The 19,916-nt window shown below is 59.3% G+C and overlaps 1 protein-coding gene across 8 annotated transcripts in view; it reads left to right on the top strand.

Moving 5' to 3' along the window:
• Positions 1-19,916, top strand: part of Ptprs (protein tyrosine phosphatase, receptor type S) — a 74,939-nt gene that overhangs the window by 21,751 nt on the left and 33,272 nt on the right. For 6 of the 8 annotated variants that reach the window (XM_004632768.2, XM_023716808.1, XM_023716807.1 and 3 more), the window contains exons 1-6: positions 726-816; positions 5,327-5,509; positions 9,791-9,936; positions 10,903-11,044; positions 14,620-14,808; positions 19,591-19,701. In XM_004632768.2, the coding sequence (XP_004632825.1) occupies positions 5,419-5,509; positions 9,791-9,936; positions 10,903-11,044; positions 14,620-14,808; positions 19,591-19,701 (679 nt within the window). In that variant the 5' untranslated portion in view covers positions 726-816; positions 5,327-5,418. Of the gene's footprint in view, positions 1-725; positions 817-1,259; positions 1,427-5,326; positions 5,510-9,790; positions 9,937-10,902; positions 11,045-14,619; positions 14,809-19,590; positions 19,702-19,916 lie in introns of those variants that run through there. The other 2 variants (XM_023716803.1, XM_023716804.1) reach the window with 2 other exon arrangements.

The following is a 19,916-nucleotide window of genomic DNA, read 5'->3' as shown; positions in this document are numbered from 1 at the left end:
TCAGTTGCTCAGGCTGGGCTCGAGCTTGGAATCCTCCTGCCTCAGCCTCCCAGAATGGCAGGAGGGCAGGTGTGCGCCAGGGCGGCAAGCTGGAAGTTGTTCCTGAACATCTCTTGTGTGTCTGGGATTTGCTGCGACCTCCTTTGCTGGTAGAGATGGGGTCAACAGGGCCAAGGTAGAGCGGCCCCTGAGTGCCCTAGTCCTATCCACCTCCCCGGAGTTTTCAAACCTGCAGCCAGCGGCGGCGAAAAGCCATTGGCTGCCGAGCAGGGCCACCTCCGCCGGATCGGGTGTCGCGCGCCCCGCCGCCCATCTGGTTCCAATCTGGCCCGCCCCCCGCCTCCTCGGGCTGCCTGGGAAGGGGGTCTCACTGGTGCGCGCCCCGCCCCCAGTCCTGAGGACCCCTAGTGCCATCCACTCCGGACTGGGACGTGGGAGCCCGCTCTGCGGCCCTCCTGCTAACCCCCGCATTTGGGGTGTTTAGGGACCCTCTGCTGAGCTGACAGGCCTTCAGCATCCCGTCTTCATCCTTCGTTGCCATGGTCACAGTGAGCTAGGGAAAAGCGACCCGGCCGCCACCGACCAGCGGCGGGGGAGAAGAGGCCGTGCGTGGCCCCCGCGCAACGCAGACCCCGCTCCCGGGGGGTCTCCCCGCCCCACTTCCGGCCGTGGCCCCGCCCCACCCAACTGGCCCCGCCCCCGCCCCAGGCCCCGCCCCCCGAGCGCGCTGGGCCGCGGCCTCCGGGTCCTCGGCGCGCACCGAGTGGGGACGTGGACGGCGGCGCGGCGGGCTGGGCCCATCTCCGACGCCCCGGGGTGAGTGCGCGAGCCCCTCCTGCAGCCGGGCGTCCGCACCCCCTTTGTCCTCTCCTGTGCCCTCGCAGCTCCTTAAATGGGGGGTGTGTGTCCCCGCGCCTAGCGCGCGCCGGCCAGGCCCTGGGCACAGCGAGGTCCCCTCCCCCGCCCGTTCACGCACTTCGCGGAGAAAACTCCGGACCGTTATGCTCCGCGCCCCTCCCCCTTCCCCGGGGCTCCCCGATCCCCACCAGGGGCGGGGCCAGAGGGGCGGGGCCACGGCGGGCGCTGGGGTGGAGGCGGGGCCGGGGCAGGAATCCCACAAAGTTTTGCTCCCTTGTTTCCCCGCCCTGAACCCCGGGCGTTGAGGCGCTGATGGGAGAAGCGAGATTGGAGGCTCTGCGCCCAGGAAGGGGTTGGGGCGCTTCTACTGGGCAGCCGCTGCGTCCCCTTCCTCCCCCCATCTTTGCATGCTTGCAGCTGCACCTCACGTCCCTCCCGGGACGACTCAGTGCTTCCAAGACCCCTGGGAGGGACAGACAGCCAAGAGGTTGCTCGAGCACATCTGAGGGGCTGCGCCTTTCCTGCCCTCACCTGGGGCCCTTGGGCTGGGTAGGATCCCGGCGCACAGGTGAGGATGGGACTCTGCCAGGCCAGTGTGGGCTTAGCTGCTTGTGGTGGTTCTGGTCTGGGCTTTCACTTTCCGAGTCAAAGAGGGCCGATTGGGTCAGGTATTCAGTGGCGGGGCCTGGCCATGTTCTTGGCTGGGGAGGAGTGGAGCACAGGGCCCCTCTACTGGAGTTAGGCTCTGATGGCAGGCGCACGGCTTGCCGGGGGTGTGAGGAGTGGTGTCGGACTGGGGGCCCCACAGCAGCTCCCTGGGGGAAAGGGTAGCAAGGCTTGGGCAGAGACAGAGGACAGCCCAATGTGCTGGGCGGTTGGGGGCAGGCAGGGCACCCTGGTGGCAATCCAGTGCACAATCCACCTGTGGGCAGCGCACTTAAGCCAGGTGGGAGCCTGGGCTTTGGAAACCAGTGGGGGCCACGGAGGGTTGCAGAGCAGAGAAGGAAGGGCAGGGCTGGGCTGAGGAGGAGGGCAGGTGGAAGGAGTCCAGAGGAGGAGAGGCCCAGCCGGGCTGGGGTCTAGGCTGCAGTGTGAAAGGGGCTCTCACCAGCCGCTCTGGAGGAGTCACTGGTGTGCAGAGCAGGCACCCACGTGGAAGCTAGAAGCTCTGGCTAGGGTGTGAGCAGAGCAGAGGCCTGGATCTTGGGGACCCTGGTTCTGACAGGAGCCAGCATCTGGCAGGGCCGGGGCCAGAGCCAGGTGACCAGAGCAGGCTCGGGTCCCCTCCTTTGTGTGGGTCCCTTGGTGAGTAGTGGTTCCTCTCCCTGCCCCAGTGCCCTTGTCTCCAGGAGCAGTCACGGGGTCCCCAATAGATGTGTGCAGCCTTCCCCCCATTTCACTCTTGGCCGTGGGGACCCTTGGAAACAGTGCACCAGCTTTCACACCCTCCTGGTACAGACGGTTCCCCACTCAGGGCCCAGCCTGAGCTGGCTCCTGAGGGGAGCAGGAGGCCCGGCCTCATCAGGCTTGGCCAAGATGCCCATCCTGAGCAGGGGCTGCAGAGGGGGCGGTGGGTAGGTGGGGACGTTTGTGGCACAGCTGCTGTGTGAAGAGGCCCTCTGAGAAGGTACTGAGCCCTGCTGTAGTGGCCCAGGGGTCCCAGGAGGCCCTGGGCTGAGAGGTTGCCATGGCCTGGGTCCCCTCTGCAGCCTACTGCCCTTATCTGTATCAGAGGGTCCCAGGGGCGCATGATTTAGATTCATGAATTCCAAGGCCATGTAGGACCCCTGGACCAGATGCTGGGGCCACCACCAGAGTAGAGAGAGGACACCGCCTTGTGCAGGGACATGGAGCCTGTGGCCGCCTGGCCTGGGTCATAATTGCCCCTTTATGCCGGCTGGGCCGCGTGGGTGCCCAGAGCCTGCTCCAGGCCGCGTGACCCACGTCCTGGGGCCTGGGGGATGGGGGCTGCCCTTCCCCCTCTGCAGACTCACAGTGTGAGACATGCAAGGTCCCCCCAGCAAAGGCCTTGGTGGTGCCCCTGGGCCTTCAGGAACCTCAGTTTCTCCTCTATGAAGGGCTAGTTACCACCATGAGCAAGACTGACAACCACCTAGGCACAGCTGCTGTGTGAAGAGCAGGGTCCTTGGGAAACCAGGTCCTGGGATCTTTTCTGCTCTTTAGCCCCTGGCTTGGCTCCATGGGCCGCCCGCAGCCCTGGGGACCGCCCTGTCCCGCCCCTCTGCACAGCTGCACCTGCCTCAGTGTTCTCATCTTGGCAGTGACCGTGCTGGTGTCACCGGCCACTGTGTTACATGGAAGGAGAAGAGCAGGCTTGCCCTGCACCCCGCTGCCCATGGATTCTGTCCATACTTGGCTCCCTGCTTGTCCATCCTTTTGGGGTGACCCCCTCTACCCCAATTCCCACTCAGCCTCTAGTTCTGAGTTGATTAATAAGAATTGAGGCAAACCCAGGCTCGTGTGCAAAGGCCCTGGGGCAGCACGGAGCCTGGCACTGCAGAAACAACAAGGGGCAGAGCCGGCAGGGGGGGCAGGAGGACCTGGGCTTTGGGGGACCCCTCAGTGTGCTTCATCCTCTGGCTGCTGTGAGGAGGACGGGCTGCCAGGGCAAGGTGGGAATTAGCACCAGAAGAAAGGGGGCTGGGCTGGCCCCACAGAGGCCATGGGAAGGTGTGGGTGGATCCCAGTGCCAATGTGGTGTGGCGCTGTTTCCTCCTGGTAGCTCAGGTCAGTGCATCCTTTCCAGGAAGGGGGACTCCTGCACTTGTCCCCCAAAGTGGGACCTTGGGTTTGCTGGGGTTGGGTGGGGATGGGACTTGTTCTGTCCGGAGCGTTTGCCTACGTGGTCACGGTGTCTGAACAGCTGTGGGAGGTCATGGTCTGTTCTCTGTGTCAGGCATAGCCATGTCCTTGGAGACACCATGGTCCCGATGGCCGGGGATTAATTCCTGCCAACTGTGCAAGGTGCTCCCCTACCCCCACCTGTTGGGGGGGGGCTTGAGACTGAGTATGGGATGCTGCCTCAGTTTCCCCAAGTACTCGGGGCTGCCCAGCTGGCCCATGTGATCCAGACTCAACTCCTCCTGCCCGCAGAGATAGCCACGCAGATGGCCCACGGGGTGGAGTGGCCGCTGTAGTCACCAAAGCTCCAGTGGCTGCTGCCTGCCTTCTGCGTTGGTTTCGATGCTCTGAGAGGGCTGGGGCAGGCACCTAGCCCCGTGTCCTGATCCCCACTGTTCCTCACCGAGCTGTAGCCTGGGTGTGTCCCGTGGGGCCGGGGTCTCCCTGCATGTGTGTCGCTGGCCAGGGGTTTCTGCATGGGAACCATCCACTACCAAGTCTGTGCCCCCAGGTTGACCCCGTTCCTCCCTCCCCACCACTTCCCCCAGGGCCTCAGCCCTAGCTGGGCGCGGAGCCGCAGCGGGTATTTTGGGTACGTTGGGAGGCAGAATCCAGGGCCCGCCTGTCATTATGGTGCCGTCCTGTGGCTGTGGTGGGACCCACCCGAGGCAAGTCCTCCTCCCTTCCTCAGCATGCCAGGCCCTTCTGGCTCTGAGCTGGGCAGTGGTGGGGTTGCACCGGGACTGTGTGAGAGAACTGAGCTGGGGTCAGTGCTTCTGGACGTACAAGGATAGGGTTGTGTGGGGGCGTGATGTCTGAGGGGCCGGAGGAGCTCCTGAGGGGCAACAGCCAGACCTCCTGTGTCCTGTGGGGGATGCATGTCCTGGCGGAGGTGAAGGCTCAGGCAGGTGGGCAGGACTGGGGCTGCCCAGGGCCAATGTGCAGGGCCGAGCAGGGGCCTTGAACCAGCGCTTGGTCCTGCCCAGGGCTCAGCCTTAGGTTGGGTTCAGCCAGAGCTGAGGCCCATCGGGGAGCTGGACTGGGAGTTGCTGTCTCGCTCTGCCCCAGGTGCTTCATGCAGTCTGAGTGGTTCTTCCCTGCCTTCCCTGCCTCTTGCCTTCCCCACAGTCTCTTCTAGGACATTGAACCCCAGGTCTTCTTCATACTAAGCTCCATTCTAATCCCATTTATTTATTTATTTATTTATTTATTTATTTATTTTTTAGTCCCTTTTATTTTTTTATTATTTTATTTTATTTTATTTTAGTTTGTTAGCAGGCAGGGTCCTGTTCATTCCCTAACTTCTCCAGGTTAGGCTGGAACTTGTGATCCTCCTGTCTCAGCCTCCTGAGCACTGAGTGACAGGCACGTACCACATGCCCATCTCCAGAGCCCCTTTTCCCACTCCTGAGGCTCCATCTCCCTGGCTTGATGCCTTCCGAGCCCCCAACCTGGCCCTGTCTTTTGGACATCTGGTTCCCATCTAGCAGTTCAGGGCCCCCAAGTGCCCGAGCCCTGAGGCCCTCTGTTCTTACCCCTCTGGGGCCTATGCCTTCGCCTCTTCTGTGCAGCCTCCTCCTTTTCATGGACCCTGTTGTCTCCGTAGACGCTGCCCCTGCTGACGCCCAGCAAGAGGCCTCTCTTCAAGGGAAGAGGGGCCCGGCCCCTCTGGGGCGGAAGCCAGAGGTCACTGCAAGCATGGCGCCCGCCTGGGGTCCTGGCGTGGTGTCTGTGGTGGGTCCCGTGGGCCTCATCCTGGTCTTGCTGGTTGGAGGCTGCACTGCAGAAGGTAAGAGGTGGGGGTAGGTACTGGGGGTGGGTACGCTGGGTGTGCAAGCTTATGTGTGAGTACACGTCTTCATTTCTTCCTTGGTGCCAGAAACAGGTTCCACGGAAGCAGGGACTTCTTTCAAGTTACCCTGGAGTGAGCCACAGAGGTCACCTTCCCCTGTAAAGGGCAGAAACATGCAGGCAGACAAACCCTGGCAGAGGCACATGGGCTTCTTGGGAAAGAGGGCATTGTGGCTGGGGTTTTTTGGGTCTATAGGAGTTCAGTGGTGGCAATGACTTTCTTAGAGGTTGTGGTGCATGGAGAAGGCTGGTGGTCAAAGAGGTTGGTGTGGTTTAGATGAACAGAGGTAGGGGTTGCACCTGACCTTGTAGGAGAACTGAGCTGGGGTCAGTGCCTTGGGATATACGGGGAGAGGGTTGTATACAGGCTTGACCTTCGAGGGGCATTTTTGACTGGGTTGTGAAGAGGAAGAGGAACAATTTTAATCCAGAAAGTGGTGGAGCTGATACTTGAACCTGGGTCTCTGGGTGCCTGAGCCCAGGTTCCCGACCACCGCGCTGTCTTGGGGCAGGAGCCTGGCACGGCTGGGCTGGTCTCTGGCCTGCCCCAGGGCCTGTCTCCTGGACAGAGGCACTGAGCACATTGAGTTCTTGATTTCTTCCCTTAACGCAGACAGGACGGTGGCACAGGAAGCCGGACTGCAGGAAGGAGAGCTGCCAGGGCACCTTAGGGGGGTCAGCAAGGGCTGCACTGAGACTGGAAGGACTGGCTGAGGACCCTGTGTGCAGAGGCAGCCTTGGGGCTGCACAGAGCTCAGAAGGGCGCAGGAGTCGCTGTGAAGCTCCAGGGCTGGGGCTGAGGGAAGAGAGTGGAACGGGCTGGGAAGGCTGTGAGGGGCGGGTCCAGGGCAGGGCTGCTGGAGGACCTGGGCTTTGGTCCAGAGAGGGCTGAGGACAGAGGAGGGAGGACCCAGCTCCGGGTGTGCAGCGCCCTCTAGTGGCAGCTTTGGGGAGGACAGGCTGCTGAATGGAGTGACAGATGTGGCCCCATGGGACTGCAGGCCTCACAGTAGGACCTGAGGCTTGAACCCAGGTCTCTAGCTCCAAGGTGCAGGGAGGGGCTCTGGTTCACAGGATCTGGGCTGGGGAGCCCCACAGGAGCCGTGGGAGATGACCTAGGCCTTCAGCCCCAGAATCCCACGTGGAGCAGCGCTGGTCCAGGAGGCTGCCCCAGGAAGCTGTGTGCGGCCCTGGGGGTTGGGGACTGATGGAGGCCTGAGTGGGCCTGCTATCCTGGCAGAATCTCCTCCGCAGAACCCAAAATGGAAAGGCAAGGGGCGGAAAAGCAGCGCTGGGCAGCTGGGAAGTGCTGGGACGGAGACCATACCATCCCCACCCAGGCAGGAGCTGGGGACCCTGCAGTTACCCCTTGGACCTCTGCCTCACCCTCCCTGCAGTGCTGTGGTCTGGGCTGTGTGGCCTTCGCAGGGCCCGAGGGATTTTCAGGCTGTTTTTCTTGGTCCCCTTGGCTGGAGAAAGAGGACTTGCGCCAGGCTGGGTTCCAGGAATCCACTGGACTCCTGCCGGCCCCGGGCATGCAGGCTGAGTCCCAGGGTTCCCAGGCGGTCCTGAGGGAGGGTCTGACGCAGCCGCTGTGATTTTCTGGTGGGAGACATTTGTGACCAGGTGTCTGATCCTGTGGTGGGGATTGGCAGGAGGAGCTGGGAAGGAGACAACTATCTGGACCTGGGCCTGGGTACCTCAGGGCTCGGGGCAGAGACGTAGGTTGGTAGGTTCTGATTTTGCCGGTGACGTTTCTGGCCTTGGGCAACCTAGTCACGTCCCGAGGAGCATGCTGGGGGGTTAACAGTCCCTCATGGGGTGGAGCAAGGCTGCCCTTGTGCAGGGTCTGCTGATTTGTAGGCGTGAAACTGAGAGCCCAACGGGGGGGGGGGGCTTGTATCAGTAGGAGCAGCATTTCGCCTGAGGGAGGTGAGGCCAGGCGGGCTGTTCAGATGCCGACTCAGCTTGGCTCCAAACCCGGCATGAATGTGAGAGGAGCACGGGGCCTTGGGGCCCAGATGTGGAGCTTGAAGCTTCCCCGAGCTGCCCCGTCCTTCTCAGCGTGGAAACTTCAGTCTTCTGAGAGAACCCGTGGGTCACGTCCTGTTACTTCCCTAGCCATCTCCACCATTTCCTGGAAGCCTGGAGATCAGTATTGTTCAAGTTTGAGGGTTCAGTTCTGCCCCTCTTCAGACCCCCAAACTTTTACCTGTTTTAAAAAAGAAAAACGCTTTAAAAAAAAATCAGCTTTATTGAGATAGTGCCTCTACTGTGTACTCCAGCCTGAAATGTGCAGCAATCCTCCTGCCTCAGCCTCCTGAGTGCTGGAATAGATGGCAGGCATGCACCACCACACCCGGTTTAGCTCACTTTTTGAAATGCTTTTATGGTGTGTGACTTGAGTTCACCTGGGTGGTTTTGTGTGTGTGTGTGTGTGTGTGTGTGTGTGTGTGTGTGTGTCTTTTTGAGCCAGGGTCTTGCTGTGCAGTTCAGCCTGGCCGTGAGCTCACTTTTAGCCCAAGCTGGTCTTGAACGCGAACCAATCCTTCTGCCTCAACCTCCTGAGTTTTGGGATTACAGATGTGCGCCATCATGTCCGCCCTTTTATTTTTAGTTTTGTTGTTGTTGTTGTTTTTGCGAAACCAGGGATTGAACTCAGGTCCTTGCACTTGCCAGGCAAGCACTTATTCTCCTGAGCCATCTCCCCGGCCCTTAAATAGTTTTAAGTCTAAAAAGCGTACCAAGACTGGAGGGGTGGCACACATCAGTCACCCCAGCACTGTGGGAGACTGAGGCAGAAGGGTTGCAAGTTCAAGCCCAACCTAGGCAGCTTAGTGAAGTAGGAAGACCTTGTCTCAGAATAAAGACTAGAAAGGGCTGGGGGAGCTCTGTGCGGGGCCGGGGTTTGGGCCTCAGGACTGCAGCCCAGCGCCCTGCAGCCTGCTCGCTTTGCATTTTCCTTAATCTCACAGCAGTGGCGTGTGCTCTGCTGTGTGCCCCCCTTCTTCTTTCCAGTTTAACAGAAATCCTTGGGGCTGGGGAGATGGCTCAGCAGAATAAGCACTTGCCTGGCAAGTGCAAGAGCCTGAGTTCAATCCCTGGTTCTGCCAAAAAAGAAAAAAAGCCTTGCCCCTTCCCCCAGAAATTCCCTTTGAAAGCGTGGGACGCATTCTGCCGCATCTGTCCCCACCTCTCCCCACTCCCTGTCGTTTGGTGCAGCTTGCTGGGTGCATTGATGGGTCCCCTTCCCCATCCCCAGGGTGCAGATAAAAACCCGAGGAGGAACTCGGCAAGAACGCTGCGCTGCTACAAGCCAGCGGAAGCCTCGCATCCCCTGGGGCGCCTCAGAGGTTACTATAAGAGTAGCTGATAAAAAGGAAGCGGAGTCGCTGACTTCTCCACAGAGACAGAATCTGCCAGGCGCCAGAGTTATAAGCCCTGGTACCACCCGCTGGCAGCTTTCTGGAGGAGACTTCTTTATACCTCAGATCGCTGTAGGGTGAGGGAGGAGGGCCCGGGAGCCAGGTACGCTGGCACCCGCCTGGAATCCCAGCTCTGGGAGGCTGAGGCGGGAGAACCATAAGCTGGAGCCAAGCCTGCGCAACTTGGGGAGACTGTGTCAAAATACAAAGGGCTGGAGACTCAGGGTGCAGTGCTCCCCAGCCTGTACTGCAGGGGAAAAGGAAGGAATGTGGTCAGCCAGTTTGGATGAGATTGTGTAGCAGCCACACAGCCCTGCCACAGTAGTGGGTGCCTCAGTTTCCCCCAGCATAAAATGGGGTGATAAGGGCCCTGCCCCTCAGCATTGCTGGCAGGAGGAGCTGGTTTCCATCCCCAGCCCCGGCATTTGGCTTGTGTCTCTCTCGAGAGCTCTGGGTCCGAAGGCCAGCTCTGACCCCGTATCTCATGGTTGCCCCCCCGCCTGGTTCCTCTTACCCGTCACTCATGGCTCCCACCAGAGGATCAGACCAAGCTGTTTCCTTCCAAGTCTTTCCATAACCTCAAATTCAGGACCCCAGAGCCTCAGGGCCCCCCACCTGCCATCTTGAGGCACCCCAGTCTGAGCAGGTGTCCTGGTGAGGCTATGGCTGCGTATGACTGTAGGTGTGTGTCACCTCGGTGGCCCGGTGGGGGTGGGGAAAACTTTCGTGGTCCTGGGGTCCCAGCCATGAGCTGCCAGGATCCATGGGTACCCCCTCTTCCTGTCAAATCTTAGAGCCCCCCAGGTTCATCAAGGAACCTAAGGACCAGATTGGTGTATCGGGTGGTGTGGCTTCCTTCGTGTGCCAGGCCACGGGCGACCCCAGGCCCCGGGTTACCTGGAATAAGAAAGGCAAGAAGGTGAACTCTCAGCGCTTTGAGGTAAGTCACGGCTGGATATGTCACACGTGCCCTCACTGCACCGTGCCTGCTCTCACCCAGCCTCGACTCCCTCCCGTGTGACACTTTATGCACAGAAGGAAGTTTGCAGGTGAGCGTCGTCACACACACTTCCACACCCAGTGCTCCTGTGCACACCTTGGCACTCCCGTCCCACAGGCTTATAGGCACACACCACGTACAAGCCTGTACGTAACACCTTCATCCAGTAGGTCCTGGCCCCGTCTGCCTTGCACAGCATCTCAGTCGCTGTCCCATTCCTGGACATAACACCAACACCCACACCTACAGGACAGGTTGAACGTGGCTCACGGCTTCAGTCCGTGGCCCCTGGCTCCATGCACGAACAACATGGCGAAGGGCCTGGGGGCAGAGGCTGCCGGCCATGTGGCAGTTGGGTGGCCGGAGGAGCCAGGAACAAGCATGCACCCTTCCTGTCAGGCGTGGTGTCACACAGCTGTCTCCTCAGCCCTTTGGGAGGCCAAGGCACGAGACTTAGAAGCCCAGGCCTGGAACTTAGTGACTTAGTGAGATCTTGTCCAGAAATTAAAAAAAAAAAAAAAAAAAAAAAAAAAGAGGCTGAGGTTGTAGATCAGTGCACAGACCCTGGATTTGAGTTCCAGTACCAGAAAAACAAGGCACCCTTCCAGGTCTTCCCCAGCCATCCACCTTCTCCCTCCTGGCGGCATGTTCAGCCATGAACTCCTCCATGCACGAATCCACTGGGGAGGACAGCGCCCCGTGAACAAGTCACCTTTCCCCCTCTGAGAACCTCGGGCTTCTGGGGACATTTAGAACTGAACGACGGCATTGTGCCACCCTGGGCATCCTGTGCCCTTGCGTGCAGCCCCGTTCTTCCCTGCGCCTGGGGCAGTCCCCAAGTCCCCCACCCCTGCTTGATCTCCTGCACCCCAGCCCCACTCCATCCATGCTCCCCTGTCCACGCAGACAATCGAGTTTGATGAGAGTTCGGGGGCTGTGCTGAGGATCCAGCCCCTGCGGACGCCCCGGGATGAGAACGTGTATGAGTGTGTGGCCCAGAACTCAGCGGGGGAGATCACAGTCCACGCCAAGCTCACTGTCCTCCGAGGTACCGGCTCCCCGGGGTGCAGGGAGGAGATTTGGGTGCTGGGCTTTGAAGATAATTGCCCAGAGAGTCTGTGAAAGTGGCCTAAACTGGCTTGCTGTAGGTCTTTTCTGAGGACTAGGATTTGCCAGCTCCAGCTGGCAGCAGTTTGGGGGCCCAGGGCCACCTGTAAAGACTTCTTGAGCCTTTAAGAGAAGTGTGGAAAAGATGGCATGGCCATCAATGCCTGTCACCCCAGCACCTCAGAGGCTGAGGCAGGAGGATCTCAAGTTCCAGGCCAGCCAGGCCTACACAGTAAGACTCTGTATCTGCCACCGGAGAAACAAAAGTGAGAGGCTCTTTGCCCTCACTTATTTTTTTCAGCCAAGTGCTTCTGATGACAAGAGGGTAACAAAACCCGAACCCACATGAAGTTGATTTGTTCATAGAGCTAAAATGCCTGTGGAGTAATGGCTTCAGGTTCCACTAGGCCCAGGCGCACGCTTGGTGCTGCAGCTGTTCTTCTGTGTGGTGTCTCTCTTTGGTGAGAGCCCTCCCAGCGCTCAGGACTGGCTTGGGCAGAGTCCCCCGCCATGAGCAGCCGAGGCCATCCGTCAGCCCCTTCCCCCACACACAGGGCCAGGTGCTTCTTGCCTGCCTTGGGTGGGCGCAGGGAAGCCAGGTCCCCTCAGGGACCTCAGGCGGGTCACCAGCCCCTTGGCGCTGTTCTGTCCTCAGGGCTCAGGTAGGGAGATAAACGTCTCTCTCACCACGAGGGCAGCATCTGCTAACCAGAAGAGTAAGCGATGCCAGAGCTTGGCACTGTATGTGGGCAGCTCGATTCATTGTTCCCTGGGCCGTTGTGCGTATTAGTATTTTATTTATTTGCAGTACTGGGGATGGAAGCCAGGGCCTTCACTCTCGATGTTCTTAGCCCTTCTTGGTTTTAAGACAGAGGTTTGCGAAGTTGCCCAGGCTGGGCTCCAACCTGCAGCCCTCCCGCAGCAGCCTCCCAGAGCACTAGGATATCAGACATGAGCCCCCACATTGGCTCCTTGTTTCTTAATGAGGGACCCTCTGGTGTGGGCTTGCATTGGTCCCTGGCCTGCAGCAGCAGGTGCTGCAGAGACGATTTTTGCCCTGACTTTTCTCAGCTTTGGACCAAGCAGCTGGCCCAGCCCTGCCCTGTGTCCACCTCCCCAGTCAGTTCCTGAGGTCTCAGAGGTCATGTGCAAATCCCAGAGCCACCCGGTCCCCGGAATCTGGGGTGCTGCCGCATGAGCCTGACCTCTTCGCCGCCCCCTCTGCCACCATCTCATTGTGGACGCTGCGCACGCCTCCTTCGCTGTTGTTTTAATTAAACTCCGAGGAATCAGGCACAATGTGGTGTGCGAGGAACATTTTTGTTTAATTAGGAGCTCTCGGGAACGGCAGGCGGCCGCAGCCTCCCCCTCCCGCAGCTGCTGCCCACACAGCTCGCAGGGAGCCTGGGGCTCTGTGCACGCTGGGAGGGCGTGTGCATGCACACGCGTGGGTTGTGGCCCCTACACGTGCCCCTCCCGCGTGCACGCGCACGTGGGCCGCACTGACCCCCACAGATCCCACTTTCACACCCAACCCAGTGGCAGCCCCCCTTTTCGCTTTACCTCAGATGACGTCACTGGCAGCCAATCAGTGCTGCTTGTGAGGTTGTCCTGGCTTCCTGCCTAGAAAGGACAGCAGCAGCCAGAGGCTCCTTAGGCACAATCCAGCTGCCCCTCTCACCCCACCTGGATCCAGACTGTGTGAAGGTTCTCTCGCCACTCCCCCAGCCTGGGTTCCAATCCCAGCTGTGGTCTGGGGCCACTGTGCCTTGGGTTCCCAGGACACCAGGCTTTCTCAGAGCCTCGGCCTCCTGGGATCCCGGTCCCCTTCCATAGCGCTGGCTTCTCCCCTCCTCTTTCCCCACTCAGCCCCCGACCATCCCTACCATCCCTCCTGTGTCTTCCTACATTTGCAAGTGAATCTGCATCTATCATTTCTTTTGGACACAAACAGCAAACTCATCTATACCTGGAGGCTGCAGATTTTCTCCAGAACACGCCAGAGAGTAACCATTTCCCAGCCCCACAGGCCAGTCAGTCCCTGTCACAACTCGGTTTAGCCATGACTGGCGGGAACCAGCTGCAAGTAACGGAAACAAGTGAGCATGACAGCGTGGCAGTAAAACTTTATTAACAAAACACGTGAAAGAAAAAAAACAGGCCGAGTGTGCCAATGAAACTATTGAGAAGGCAGGCAGAGGGCCAGGTGAGGCCCCCGGGAGCGGGCATAGTTTGAGGCCCTTAGTCTGCACTGTCTTTCCTTTTGAATGTTGGTGCTCACCAGAACGGGTCATGGGGACACCCTGCTGAAGTTGTGATCCTCCTGCCTCTGCCTCCCCTATATTTCTGTGTCCCATCTCCAGGTGGCACCAGCCTGCCCTCAGTGTTTGCCTCATCCCCCCCTTCTGCCCTTCCCAGCACCTTGCGCGTCACTGCATCTCTGTCCCCTAGTACCTGAGCCCTAAGCTTGGACGCTGAGCCAGGAGCACAGGTATTTCTGATCAGCAGCACCACGTAGCCCCCTGCTGTCCTGAAGGTGGCCCAGGAGTCTGGACCAGAGTCTGCAGTCACAGGCGGGCAGGGCCGCTTCCTCCACTGTCTCTTCTGGGCGTGCAGATGGCATTTGCGCTCTGTCCTCGTGCCACAGCCTCCAGGTCCCCTGTGCCTTGGTGACCTCCTCCCCACTCCTCCTCTTCCTCTGTTTTCAGGATTGAGGGTTGAACCCAGAACCTTTGCAGTAAGCTACGTCTCCTAGCCTATTTTTAAATTTTTATCTAGAGGAAGCACTTCACCAAGCTGCCAGACTGGCCTCATGCTTGTGTTCCTCCTGCCTCAGCCTCCCGAGTTACTGGGATGGCAGGCGTGCACCGCTGCACCCAAGATCTCTTTTCAGAAGAACCCAAGACAGACTGACTGGATTAGGGTCCACCCGGATGTTCTCCTTCCTCCTTTGTCTTCTCTTTAAAGTTTTCTTTTCCAGACTGGTCACATTCTGTTGTTTGGGTATTCAGATTAAGTGTGAATGTTTTCAATTTGGTTTTGGTCTTTTGAGGTAGGGTCTTACTGTAGAGTTCAGGCAAGCCTTCAACTGGAGGTGATCCTCCTGCGTCAGCCTCCTGAGTGTTGGGGTTGCAAGCACGTGCCACCACATGTTGCATATATTTGTTTAAGTAGGTGGGAGCTGTGCTCCAGGCTAAAGGAGCAACAGGAACAGGTGACTTGGGAGGAAGCAGATGACTTTGAACAGAGAGGCCATACTAGGAAAAGGAGAAAGGAGCGTGTCGGGGCCCAGGGCAGGAGGTGTGGTAGCCCCCTGGCTGCGGTCCGCTTACTTGGGCTAGTGGCCTCAGTGCTGGGAGCATCTGGGGCTGGGTCGTCTCGGCCAGTATAGGTGCTGAGCTGCCTGTCTGGCTTGACGCTCATGCACAGTTCCGAACGTGCCCAACAGCGATGTGTGCAGGGTTGGCCCTGCGGTGACTGGGCCCCGCCCTGTGCCTGCCTTGTCTCTGCCCACAGAGGACCAGCTGCCCCCCGGCTTCCCCAACATCGACATGGGTCCCCAATTGAAGGTGGTGGAGCGGACGCGCACAGCCACCATGCTCTGTGCAGCCAGCGGCAACCCTGATCCTGAGATCACGTGGTTCAAAGACTTCCTACCTGTGGACCCTAGTGCCAGCAACGGGCGCATCAAGCAGCTTCGGTCCGGTGAGCACAGGCAGCAGCCCCACGTGGGAGCCACGGGGTGGGGGAAGGAGGGAGGGGAGGGGAGACAGATGGGTAGAGATGGTGTGCAGATGTGGGGGGCGTTGGCGGGGGAGCCACACGTGGGGACATGACAGGACCCAGGTGCACAGGGGGCACAGGGAACCGAGGATGACACAGGCTAGATGAGAGATCTCAGTGCCCGACGAATGGAGACATAAATGGGTTGGAATGGGGAGCTGTAGAGTTCCAGGGGTGAGTGTCTCCAGGGCACAGGTAAGCACAGGTAGTGGGGCCACCCAGCCTGTTCTGTGCGCCGGCCGTGGCTGGGTGGGACGATCTCCAGATGGGCAGAGGCCTCAGTCACTCGGGGAGAGGCTTCTACGGTGGTGCCTCGGCGAAGCACCCACGCGCCCCATCGGCGAGTCTGTCTGTCTGGGTGCTGTGTGTGTGGATTGTGTCACTTGTCCTGTGCTTTGTGAAGTGTCTGTGTGTAGCTGTCCAGGCTCCCTGGCCTTACGTTGTGTGTGGACATGCAGGGCTACCTGCCCTAGTGGAGAGAGGCCTTTTCCCTTGCCTCTCCATGTCTGTGCCCTACCCTGCAGACCCCACCATGCACATGGGGCTACGAGCTCTGGGCATGCCTCCTCTTGCACGCACCTCCTCGGCGCTCATGTTGGGGACCCACATGTGATAGCTGTGTGTCCCTGTGAAGTCACCCATGCGCATCTGAGCACATGCATGCCAGTGCCACGGTCTGCCTCCTGCCTGGGTCAGGCCCGAAGCCCTGCCTTCCTCGGGGCCTGGTGGGTCCCCCACCCCGCCCATACACACCTCTGCTCGGTCTCTCTGTCCTGTGGCCCTCCCCATTTTCCTCAGTTCCCCCCAGCAGCTGTCTGTCCCCAGCCCTGAGCAGGGTCCCAAGTCCTGATAAAGGGCAGGCGGTGAGCCCAGCATCTCCTCCTGGGAGAGATCCGGAGCTCCAACCTGTCCCTGGCCTTGCGGGGGCAGACAGAGAGCTCCAGCAGCCCTAGCAGCCATTTGCTGCCAGCTGTGGCACCAGGGCCCGCATGGAGTGGGGCTGTGCGCCCTGAGCCTGACCTCTGCGCCCAGATGCCCACTTCCCGTCCTGTCCCTGCAGCAGCCACTCCACTCCCTCATAAAGTGTCCCCACTTGCTAGCGAGTGTGCAGTGTGCCTGCCCCTGGTGTGCTGCTCGTAGGCTCTGAGCCCACGAGCCACCCTGAGGGCTGCCCTTGTCCCGCACACAGGCGTCTGCCTGTGTGGCCTCCATTAACCTCACTGTTCTCTTTTCTTGTCCCTCTGTGTAACGGTCAGAAACCTTTGGTAAGTCCGCTATCTTCACCATGTCGGCAACTAACGCCCCAGCTCCCTGTGTCCCCCTCCTGTCGCTTCCCCAGGACTAACAGCCACCGGGACAGTAACTGTGACTCCACGTGGCATGTCTACTAACGCCCGCCCACCGCGTCCTCCCCAGCCAAGCACCAGTGGGTGCTGAGCCACAAGCCCAGAAGGAAAAGAGGAAAGGGCCGTCCTGCAGGGGTCCCGGACCTCAGCCCAGTGGAGGCCCTTTCAGCGCGACTCTTAGGCTGGTGGAATTGTGCAATGTGCAGAGCCCTCCTGCCTCATTCTGGATGTAGTACTGCTTGGAAAGGGTTTAATTAGCAAAGTTTGGGAGTGAGCGCTGGTAGTTTTCCGGCTGGGCTGGCTTTGGCTCTCTTTCCCAGTGTCTGGTTTCCCTGCTCGGAGATGGGGTGCTAGGCTAGTTCTTACTAAGGCGAGTGATGGCTGCTGGCCCGTGAGAGCTTCCCACTCACCTGGGGGCAGATCTAACTTTAACCACTCAGAGATCTGCTCTTTATACCTCATTGCATGGCCGTGGACGGCCACCGCTGGCTTCCCCAGCGAACCTCACAGTCCAGCAAGACGGCTTGGAGCGTGGGCCAGCCCAGATTCCCGCTGCCTCAGCGCCTGTCTGCCATTGGCAGGTTCCTGCACACTCCCATAGGAGACAGGCAGAGTGGCCTTCAAAGAGGCTGAGGGTGTCTTGGGGACTGTGAGCTGCAGAAAATTCAGGCTGCTGCTAGTCCCAGCCTACACATGTCTGCCTCTGCCTCATGCTGCGACCCCAAAAACTCCTGGTCCCCTCTCTCAGTTTACCCATCTGTAAAGCAGACCTAACCAGCTCCCGGCTGAGGGCGTCCATTTCCGGCCTGGGCCTGGCCCTTTTGAGAGCACTTCCTCCTGGGCCCAGTCACTCAGACAGACTCTTTCCTCTTTTCCTTTGTGGGGTGAACAAGGTTGCAGGGTCCCCTTCCTTCACCCCCCTCAGCCTGTTGATGACCCTTCCCTCTGCTTCCCCAAAGGCCAGCCTTGGGACACTAACCCCTCCTGTCCCCATCTCTAACAAGATCCTGACCCCCAGTGCTTCCTGCCCCTCCCTGTCTGGATGTGAAATCAGTGGTCTTGCTGGACCCTTAAAAGTGCCAGAAACATGGGGTCCATGTATCTTGGCCCCGGGAGCCCCCACTCCTCTGGGAAGCCCTCAGACCCCACCCTGCCCCACCCCAGCAGGCTGTCTGCAGCAGCCAGGTGGTGGCCAGGCCCGTTCAGGGCCCTGCCCACCTCTGAAGCTCACTGGCTCTCTCTGCTTCCCTTACAGAAAGTACTCCAATCCGAGGTAAGAGGCGCCTGCTCCACTCCCCAGGCCCCCCCAGTTCCACAGGGGCGGCCCCTGTTCTGCACCCTGCCCCGCGCGGTGTCTGTGGGTCTTTATGTCTCTGTCTCTGTCTGTGGCACCGAGTGTGGCAGTGGGTGACTTCCAGGCCCCCTGCTGGGGAGCCGCACAGGGGACTACCTGGGGCTTTGTGTTCTGGGGGTGTCCAGCCTTAGAGCACAGAGACCTGTGTCCTCAGAGGCCAGATTTGAGCCTGCCCCAACCCCAGTGCTGCCATGGAGTGGGGACTAGTGTGGGCCTGGAGGGAGCTGTCGAGGAAGAGTCAGTGTCCAGGCCTAGCTTTGCTGCAAAATGCTGTGCGATGTGCAGGCACCTCCCTCCCTCTCTGGGCTTCCCCAGGCTTGGGCAGGCGAGATGCACTCTGTACCGCCAAGCCTCCCCCAGGGTCCATGTCACTCCTGCAGGACAGCCTGAAGCAGTCGTGGGCTGGGACTGAGTTTCTGGGTTCCTTGTGCCAGCAGCTTGGAGAGATACTGCAGTTCATGCACACACTCAGGGTGGTCGCACAACTTCCACTGTCGCGTCAACAGGCACTTGGGCCAAGACCTCCGGCTCAGGTGTTCTTGCCCGTGTTCCCTTGGCTTTATTTTACACGACTCAGGACTTGAAGCCAGGCGAGGCTGCACATGTATGCCATCGCAGCACTCAGGAGACTGAGGCAGGAGCACTGGTGTCCACAGAGTCAGCCGTCAGCCTGGCCTACATAATGAGACTATCTCAAAAAAAAAAAAAAAAGGAAAGAAAGGGCTGGGGAGATGGCTCAGTGGAATAAGTGCTTCCCTGGCAAGTACAAGGGCTTAAGTTCAATCCCCAGTTCAGCAAAAAAAAAAAAAAAAAAAAAAGAAGGAAGAAAATAGGATTTTTAGCCATCTCCATGATTCTGAGGAGGAATCAGCCCATTTTCATACAGGGATACAGGGACCTGGGATTGGGTCTGTGATTTTAAATATGCTTGAGAAGGGCTGGTGAGATAGCTCAGTGGACTAAGCACCTGCTTAGGCAAGCTCAGGGTCCAGAGTTTGCTCCCCAGTACCACGTGTTGCGCCGGCCCTGCCGCTGGGCATGCTGAGCTGGCTACCAAAACGGGGTGTGGTGGTGCACACACCTGTAATCCCAGCACAGGGGAGTCTGAGAGAGGATCATTACAAGTCCTGGTTGCATAGTGAGATCCAGTACTAAATACATACCATTCTCTGCTTTTGGGGTGGTTTTTTTTTTTTTTTTTTTTTTTTTGGCAGGCTCTTCCTGCGAGGTCTGGGCTGACATGTCATTTTCAGTCTCCTGCCTCAGCCTCCCAAGTGTAGAGATGACAGATGCCACCATGCGGGCTTTTTTATATCTTTATTTACAACCAGTGAAGCCTTTGACTCAGGCTTTTTTTCTTCAGACAGAGTCCAGGCTGGCCTTAAACTTGCCACGATCCTCCTGTGTCAGCCTCCCAGGTGCTGGGATTGCAGGTGTTGGCGCCAGCATGAGCAGCCTGACCCGGGCTTTTGATTTTGGACACTTGGGCCTTCTTGGCCGTGAGCGCCTCACACAGGGCAGCAGAGCCCTTTCCTTTGGTCCCATGTGTGGCTTGGGGCAGCTGCGGCAGCTCACTCTCGATCCTCCCACCCAAGGCCCGCTGCACTCGGGCCTGGTGCTCTGACTTGTTCATCTTGCATGGTGGCCCTCTAGGTCTCTTGGGTGGTGAGAGTCCACCCTCCTCTCTGCACCTCATGGAAAGCGTCACTCAGCACCAGGTCCTTGCCCCTTGGCACGCTGTCTGTGGCCCAGCAGCCACCCCTTTTTGCAGTCCAGACAACCAATGAGTTCCTTTGATGGTAAACAGAGGTCTTCTTGAAGAGCCTGGTGCATTCGGGCCAGGGTGGTGGTTACACAAGCCAGGGAGACCCCATCCCAACTGGGACCCCCCCAGGGTAGCCACATTTTCTCTCCCTCTTGGCCAGACTTTCGGGAGTCTGGGGTGACCTCCCTGGCCACCCTGTGCCCCCTCTCAATTGCCAAGTTCTCTCCCTCTCCCTCCAGGGGCCCTGCAGATCGAGAGCAGCGAGGAGACGGATCAGGGCAAATACGAGTGTGTGGCCACCAACAGTGCCGGCGTCCGCTACTCCTCACCTGCCAACCTCTACGTGCGAGGTAGGGAACGCTGCAGCCAGGTCCAAGGCAGGGACCCACCCGTCCCATCCTCTCCCTGGGGCTCACAGCCTCCGGGCTCCCCCATCCCCTACAGACCCGAGTGGGAAGGCCCCTCCCCGGTTGTGGTAGGGTCCCTGACAAATCAGTCATTTTTCCTCTGCGGACCTCAGTTTCCTGGCCTGGAACAAGGGGCGAGCTTAAGTCTACCTCCGTGC

Source organism: Octodon degus, unplaced genomic scaffold (assembly GCF_000260255.1).
Source record: "Octodon degus isolate 3935 unplaced genomic scaffold, OctDeg1.0 scaffold00050, whole genome shotgun sequence".
Classification (NCBI taxonomy): domain Eukaryota; kingdom Metazoa; phylum Chordata; class Mammalia; order Rodentia; family Octodontidae; genus Octodon; species Octodon degus.
This window is presented reverse-complemented; position numbering and strand designations above follow the sequence as displayed.